Source organism: Miscanthus floridulus, chromosome 5 (genome assembly GCF_019320115.1).
Source record: "Miscanthus floridulus cultivar M001 chromosome 5, ASM1932011v1, whole genome shotgun sequence".
NCBI lineage: Eukaryota > Viridiplantae > Streptophyta > Magnoliopsida > Poales > Poaceae > Miscanthus > Miscanthus floridulus.
In genome coordinates, this window is record NC_089584.1 from 137,505,702 (window position 1) to 137,514,172 (window position 8,471).

At 43.8% G+C, this 8,471-nt stretch overlaps 2 protein-coding genes across 2 annotated transcripts; one reads left to right on the forward strand and one right to left on the reverse strand.

The window, feature by feature from the left end:
- The first annotated feature begins 1,149 nt into the window (after positions 1-1,149).
- LOC136450924 (RHOMBOID-like protein 13) lies at positions 1,150-2,593 on the forward strand. Its single transcript, XM_066451618.1, is given in 2 exon segments — positions 1,150-2,270; positions 2,272-2,593. Coding segments are annotated over 2 exon segments (822 nt in total). The 5' UTR covers positions 1,150-1,520; the 3' UTR covers positions 2,344-2,593.
- A 434-nt stretch (positions 2,594-3,027) lies between these two features.
- On the reverse strand, positions 3,028-5,980 carry LOC136450923 (calreticulin-3-like). The gene is made up of 11 exons (XM_066451617.1): positions 5,672-5,980; positions 5,268-5,324; positions 5,137-5,184; positions 4,911-4,997; positions 4,772-4,829; positions 4,544-4,611; positions 4,336-4,431; positions 4,201-4,257; positions 4,026-4,079; positions 3,623-3,652; positions 3,028-3,495 (listed from the first exon to the last, which is right to left on the reverse strand). Exons 1-11 carry the CDS (start codon positions 5,963-5,965, stop codon positions 3,484-3,486), a joined length of 861 nt encoding a protein of 286 aa, XP_066307714.1. The 5' UTR covers positions 5,966-5,980; the 3' UTR covers positions 3,028-3,483.
- Positions 5,981-8,471: the final 2,491 nt, after the last annotated feature.

Sequence of the window (8,471 nt, forward strand, 5' to 3'; positions counted from 1 at the left end):
CGTCTTTGCTGGCTACGTCATACAGGAAGTATAGAGTCATATGGTAGCAAGTGTCCATGTCATGCGGTAAGTATTGGTGTCGCCTCTCCCTGCTTTCTAATTACTCCATTTCAATTTCATAACGTGTTGAGAGAACACTAATGTTTTTTCTCCTACCACATGCAGGACATCATCAAACAAAGTATGCAACCTTGTCACCATTACTACATAAATCTAGAAATATCGTTGTTATTCCTATCATTGTGATCCAGTGATGTATCTTCATGGCTATGACTTATCCCTTTTTGGATGGATTTGGTTTATTTCCAAACCCAAAACCATTATTATATTTTTCTATATACTCACTATGAAATTAGTTAAATTGTAATTGCTGAGACTTCTACACCAATCCAGAAAAACTGTCCACAAATACCTCTATGGAATTTTCGCAGCAACGCGCAGGGTATCATCTAGTTCTTTCTCAATTTTTATCTCCACATTGATTAGTTGTGTTCAGTCAATGTTTTTCTAGCCACTAAATGCTTAAACGTTGGCACCACCTACTATTTAGCCATTATCCAGGCTTAAATGGCAAGCCACATGGACGAAAGAGTCATTTGTATGTGATAAATGGCTAATTAAATAGAAAACACAGAACATTTAAATTTTAAACGTTATTAAAGCAGACTAAACAACAATTTTAGACAAACAATGGTTAGAGATGATTAATTCAATCTTGGTAGGTGCCCTGCTTAAAAATCCTTCAACATCTCCTATCCTTGGCACTGAAGTACTGAACCAAGACCTATCCAAACAGGGGTAGAGTGTCTGGTTTGGAGATCGAACTGATCCGGAATGGAATGGTGCAGCATGGAAAAGAATCAGGTCGTCCGATGCTTTCTAAAAGAATGAACTCGTCCAAGATAACTTGCCTTTTTTGTTGTACTAGGCAGAATGGCTGGTGATGGACGACTTCATTCCAACCGGCAAACTAAATGTTTTGATTAGGTTCGGAGTTTGGATCGGATGATTCCGGACGGCTTCACGACGCGAACCAAACACGTGGGAAATATAGGGTTCTATCGTGCAGATACAGGACACAGTACGGCAAGAGAAAGTGAGAAACCGTAAAGTACGACTGTTTTGCAGTTTAGTCCTTCACTAATTAGGAAACGCACACCCCATCCTCTTCCTCCCTCCCGAAGCAAAGCAACAGAACCCAAAATTCCCGGCTCGAAGAGTCTAGGCATCGGACGCGCCCGGCCGAGAAGCTACTCGAATCCCCTCCAAAATTCCGAGGCGAGAGCCACTGATCCATCGCAAAACCCATCAAATTTCTCAATTCAAATCACCCAACCCCACCTCCCGCCACCAATTCGTTCGCATCAAATCGAGCCCCTATCCCTTCGCAATCAGTGAGCCCCCCAATCCACACGCAGCCTGCGAATCCCTGGATCATTTGCCCCCGATCCACCATTCCCCGAGCAAGGAGATCTCAGTCAACCGAAAGGTCAAGTCTCGGCAAGCTTTGTGTTGGAAATATGGGGAAACCGCTGATCTACGAGATATTGGAGAAGCCGGCGAGCAGTAGCGTCATCGGCATCTGCTCTCTGATCTGGTGGCTCATCCAGAAGCGGGGCATCGGGTACGCGGACGTCGGGCTGAGCTACGAGGCCGCCGTGGACGGCGGGCAGTACTGGCGGATCATCACCTCCGCCTTCTCGCACATCAGCGTGGTCCACCTGGTGTTCAACATTAGCGCGCTGTGGAGCCTCGGCGTCGTCGAGCAGCTGGGGCAGATCGGGCTCGGCGTCGAGTACTACCTGCACTACACGCTCGTTCTCGTCGTGCTGTCCGGATTACTGGTCCTCGGGTTCTACCACATGATGATTCAGAGGTTCAAGGTGGAGTACTTCAGGAGGGTCACTGCGGTTGGCTACTCATGCGTTGTGTTTGGCTGGATGACAATCCTGGCTGCCAAGCAACCGTCGTCAAAGCTGAATATTTTTGGGGTTCTTTCTCTGCCCATCAGCTTTGCTCCATTCGAGTCGCTGATATTCACATCAATCATGGTACCACAGGCTAGTTTCATTGGCCACTTGTCCGGGATAATTGTTGGGTACTCAATTGCCTGGGGTCTGATTCATGGGATGAACAACTACTGGGCAATCACCATGCTCGGCTGGATTGCACTTGTATTTGTCTTGAGCTTGAAGCGTACAGGATCTATGGAGTTGAGTTTCATTGAGATCGAGCCAGTGACAGACCCCTCGCTGCCTTCTGTTGGTGTGGCTTGCTCCCAGAAATGGTAGAACTCTGCAAATGGATGTCTTGCCTGGAAGAAGAGTTGCAGACATTGTATAACACGCAGAGAGGAAATGCTCGACGAATCTGGTTTTTTGTTCAGAAAACTGTATCATGTCGACACAATGCTATGTATTCAGTTTTGAAATTCTGGTGTCGCTGATGTCTTTAATCATGGCTGTGTAAAGGAATTCTTCATCTGGCCTTCCAGATGCATGTTCATTTTGAATAGAAATGAATTCTTTGCGCTAGTTGCATAGTTGCCATGTAAAGAGAGTTTTTCTAACTGAATTCGTTCAGTGCTGCTCTTTTCATGCATGTTTTATCTGCTAATACCAAGATTCAAACTAGAAGCCAAGTACAAGGTGTAGCTTGCAGTTGAGGAATTGCATGACATAGCTGCAACAGCAAGCTGTTCCGAACAGTACCAATACTTTTGCTACATGCTGTAGGTTGCACGAACTGATATGTTCATGCACTGTTTCCTTTACACTGTTGTCTCAATGTATCTAGGAAATCTGATACTGTTCTCGAGGCACTAATCAACTAGTTCTAATATAATTATATTTTACTTAAAACAGCAAGTCGGCCCTAGTGCACAATAGAAAAGGGTGTTAGAAATTGTGGGTTCAGGCCTTTCATCCATGACCTGGCTGTGTTAGAAATTGTGGGTTCAGGCCTTTCATCCATGACCTGGCCAAGGAAGGCTGAACCTATGTGTTCATTTATGCAACGGTGATAATATAAACCAAGTGCATCTTATCCTTTTGAAGATAGAATTACATTATATGAACATTAAGTGTTCCTCAGCTACAACACTTCGTAACCTGGTATGCAGTAAATTTTGGAATCATCGTATGGTCAACTTACATTATTCAGGCAAAGACAATGTTTTGAGATTACAAAGCTAGCACATGGCCAGCACCGTGTTACAGAAATAACAAACAGAGCCTCGTCCACCCTATTTCAGTGCCGGAGCGAAGTTTTCGCTGGAATCTCCTGCTGTTGCACAGAAAGCAGAAAAGATATTCAGTCTTGTCCGTTACATCTCAATCCTGTAGTTGAATAATTTTTTGGCACATAGCAAGAAACACTTCAGGTTGTTCTGGCCTGGCGAATCAATTATTATCGAAAAGTATCCACAATGTCCAAAGCAACTTCCAGCTCATGCTTTGAAGGAATGCAATACTTTGGGGGACTTCATAGCTCATCCTGAACATGAAATCAACATAGTAAATAAGTCACTTGTTATAATCCAGCTAGGGAAGTTCATAAAGATAGAAGATGCATTTCTTTCATTGAAAAGAAAAACAAAGCTGGATTCTGATTTCTAACTTACATGGTAGTCATCCCAGTGATCTCTGTAGTGCTGTAAGCATATAAAAGGAAGAAGAGTTAGTGTACCATGCATGTATGTATTTAGAACCTGTTAATGCATTACATTTTAGGCAATGATATGTGCCACTAGCACAAGAGCACATCACAAATCAACACATAAATGCAAGCCTCTAGCACTACAAATGTAAAACACATCACACATCAGTCCAGAAGAATATACTTGTACGTTTGGCTAGTATAATGTCTTTATGTTTTTTTGTTTCTGTAATATGTGCCATGAAGCATTCAAGGTACGGTGATACTTTGAAAAAACTAAGGAACCATGACGAAGATTTTATAAATATGATCTTTGTGCAAAAAACAAAAAGGTGCATGAGCTATGTGGCAGGATAAAGAAAATATACTTTTTTATGACGCCTTCGGCGCCGGTCACCATCATCCTTTGCCTTTTGACCTTCCTGTACGCAAACAGTTCTTGGTTATTCTTTTGACTCAAGGATCTTAAATTATGATCAACATAGAAGTAACTAGATCCAACTGAATATAGATAATTCATAAATCATAATGCTTCATTCTTACCCTATCCTCCCTAGCTTTCCTCTCCTTTTCAGCTTCTTCAAAAGCCTCCTTTTCAGCCTGCAAAAATAGAGAAAAATGAGATAGTGTTCCCAGGAGAAGCCCGGTTCAATCTGGTAATTTTCATCTGCAAGTTACCTCCCTATTAGCACCCCAAGTTTCCTCAACAACCTTTCTTGCATACTCAGGGTCATCACAAATCAGAATGTTGTCGAAAACTGAACCAGCTTTTACCTGCATACCTTTGAGATATAAGTCTACACGGTGCTTACATCAATCAAGAAGGCAGCAAGAAGCTAAAATTATGTCAAAGAAATCATTTCTGAAAAAAAACTATATATAGTACCTGCCAAACTTCAATTCCAATATACTTCAAAGGCTTCAGCACATAAAGATCTGGATCATCCTCAAACTCTGCAAAATAATACAGTTGACAGCGCATGATCTTTAGAGCTTAAAGTAGTGTTTAATTAAAAATCAGCAGTTGAATGCAATATTGGATAGTGTACTGAATGTGCATCGTATTATTTACTTAAACTGAGTACACATAAAACCAACATCTTCATTTGCTTACCTGGATTATCGATCCATGGGGTCTTCCATTTACCCTTGTAGTTAGGATTTTTAATTCTCTGCAAGCAGGAGCATGTGAAAAACTGAGCTATATAATAATATGAAGTCCCAAGGAGTGATCTCCAAGCAAGAATTCAGACCTTGCGTTTCCATGGTCCCTTGTATGCTGGATTCGATACCATCCTGGGCTTCCATATTCCATCCTCGTCCTCATCCCATGTGTCAGGCTGGTTTAGGAGGAAAAATGTCAAATATTTGTCATATTGAGTTGTTTCTATCTAGAACAAATTCTTTGCATGAGTGTTCCTTGCATACGTGACTACATGGTTGATATTTTAAGTCTGACTGATGTTAGTACTTGCATACCTTTTTGGCCTTCGGATCTGGAATCTGTTTTGGGATAGAATCATAGCCCTGACCAACATCAATGATATGTTGTAAACTTATACAATAGTCAGCCAATGCATCATTCAGAAAAGAATTGTGGAATCACAAACCTCTGGCTTTACTTCATCAGGATCTTCAATATATTCTCTGTCATCCCAATCCTTAGGCTGGAGCAAATATGTGTGTCAGATAAGGCAACATATCAGGTGCAAACCAACTAACCTGTGCAAACTTGGAAACCACCAATCAGGACCACTAGATGCTGATCCAATAGATAGGGTGAGGGGGCTTAAGCGCAAAAAAAAAAAAGGCCGGCGGGTGGGGGGCTTAAGCGCAAAAAAATACCACATCTCACCCCATCCATTGCATCAGCATCTAGTGGCCCTGATTGGTAGTTTTCAAGTTTGCACAGGTTTGTTGGTTTGCACCTGATATGTTGCCGTCAGATAATATCAGTTTATCATGCTGTAAATTCTGGGAACTATAAAGCTCTAGCATAAAAATAATAACCAACCCTTTTGGCGTGAACATCCTTAATTTTACGAGGAGGGAGGATATCCCAATCAGTGTACATGCTCCCAGTTTCTCTTTCACGGTTGTCAACAAGTAGGCTATAAGACGCGTCAGGCCTAAGAATGAAAGTGTAGAAATGTGTTAACTTGTCCGTCTCACATTCTAGATCTTTCTTGATGGGATAGTTCTGCCCCTGGTAAGAGAGTATAAGATGGAGCTTCTTTGTTTGAGTACCACATATATCTGGCCCAAACATCAAGCTGCACAATAGAAAGTTGTCAAAGTTAGCAGGCATCACTCAGCAGCACACATGAATAACTGCATAAAAGTAGAGGATGCAAATCATATTCAGACACCACATTCAGAAGCAGCGATAGGATTATTCACTCACAAGCCATTATAGTCTATTTGAACTTATAACTGTAGAGAGAACAAAAACACCGCGCAGTATTAGGGCTGGGTTACCTTTCATATATAGCCAGAAACAGTTTGTGGTACAAGTCAAGGGTGTACGAAACATATACATCTAATACTAAAACATAACCAAATTGTGGGGGTATGACCCCGGTATCCACAGTACAAGACATGGGCCGCACCATCAGAGGTGGCCCAGCCAACAAGATCAAGACGTGCGGCGCACGGCACTGATCGGCGTGCACCGCAAGACTACAAGAAGATATTGTAACACCAAATAGGATATTTTCTTTGTAACCCTACCCCTCCAGAGTATATAAGGAGGGGCAGGGGTCCCCTAAACGATATATCGAATCTGATACATAATCAATACAAAATAACAGAGCACAAGACGTAGGGTTTTACGTCATGCTGATGGCCTGAACCTGTATAAATCTTGTGTCTTGTGTCTCTGTTACCATATAGTTCGTCTCCACCGATTCATCTACTACCGTGGGCATACCCCTCGGTAGACTGCCGGCCGTATTTCGTCGACAGTGGTGCGCCAGGTAGGGGGTGTGCGTGCTGATTCTATGGCGAACCAGATGGGAATCTTTTCTTCAACCAACGTCGCCGGCAACTCGACGCTGGCACGCAACAGATTGCTTTCCTCGGCGAACGACCGCACATGCTGGAGTCCGACGCCTTGCCATGCGCCTCCAACTAACGCAACACACGACAACAAGATCAGAGTCAAGCAATCTAAGAAAGCTAAGTCAAGTCGCTTCCTAATTAAATATTGTTATTATACTTTCAGATATATCCATATGTCTGCATGATTTCGATTGGGAGAAACCTAATCACATCTTGTTGTTGCTCGTGATTTATGATCGGATACGCAAGATCGTTTCCGTAGATCACGACAATCAGCAATCAGGAAAGGCAGCCGGCGATAATGTGATGTGGAGCAGTGTTTCCACCAAAGATGCTGGTCGGTCGTACAAGCTAATTGGAGTAGTTGAAGAGATATACAAGCACATATGCATCTGGATCTACACCACCATGCAAGCAACCTCACGTATCTCAGGCATGCAAGATCTCGGACTGCGCCCTCACCTTGGTCGGACACGCTCAAGGGCTTCGCCTCCCCACGCGGATTGACTCCGTCAGGCTCCGATTACGCCCGTTCGCCCTACGACTCCGCGTACCCATCCGAGCTGTCAAGTGAGCCGTCCGAGCTATCAAGCGAGCCGTCCGAGCTGCCAAGCGAGCCGTCCGAGCTGTCAAGCAAGCCGTTCGAGCTTTCAAGCGAGCCGTCCGAACTGTCAAGCGAGCCATCCAAATCACACCCATCTACTCAGACATCATGACTCGCCAACTCCTTTACTCCACTCGACGTCAATCAAGCTAAGTCACGCTTTAATATTATTCTAAGCATTCTCTAATCTTCATACGTCTCCGATGTCTCTCCATGCTGTTTTCTCCATAATCATTCTCCAAACGACTTTTTTCTCCGCGTATACCATCTTAAAGATGACACATGCTTTTGACTCAATAAATCCCTGAACAGTCATGTTGACGCTCGGATGTCCCCAGAGAAGGCCTTGTCTCTGGCTTCTCCCTACATGTGCACGAGCGTCTGCCCTCTGCGTTACGGGTGGTCGGCAGCGGCTCCTTGACGACGTTTTGTTCTTCCTATATGCACACGGGTCCGCGCTCCGCGTTATGATTAATGGGCTAGCCAGGGCTGGAGACTCAGCTACAAACTAACTGTTCAGGATGGTTTATATTAAATATAAACACTTCATCCAAAAACGAAACACAATGTTCATCTATAACTGATCGCCGAGCTGCATACGCTATTTCATCACTGCTGATTTTTCTACAGGTTTCATATATTTTATTTTTACATCATGAACTACCCGTTCTACATATTTTTGTTTCAGGGGCCTAGGTTCAGTCAACGAGCTTACGATCGAGGTACTGGATCCGTCAGGAAGGACAAGAAGATCATCGTCTGGGTGGTCGCGCCACCTGGCACTTGAACTTCACTGCCGACCAACTGGTTGAACCGTTCAGGTTCATGGACTTCATCACTGACCAGTTGGTCGGACTTGTTCGATGCTCACTTCCGCTTAGGCATTCACTTCACCGCCGATCAGATTGCTCGTCGCTTTCGGCTTCATTGACAGCTACGCTGGGGACTTGCCAGCTATGCTAAGGACTCCTCGGCGCTTGGATTCTTCGTGCAAGAGTCGCCAGCTAAGCTAGGGACTCCCTTGGCGTTTGGATTTTGCTACGTCTCGTCGCTGTGCTTTCAAGTTGCTTAATGTTGTTCGGATCAGGGTGCTGATCTTGGACAGCACGTCTGGGGTCTTGATAAGTACATGACAGATGGCGTTGACAAG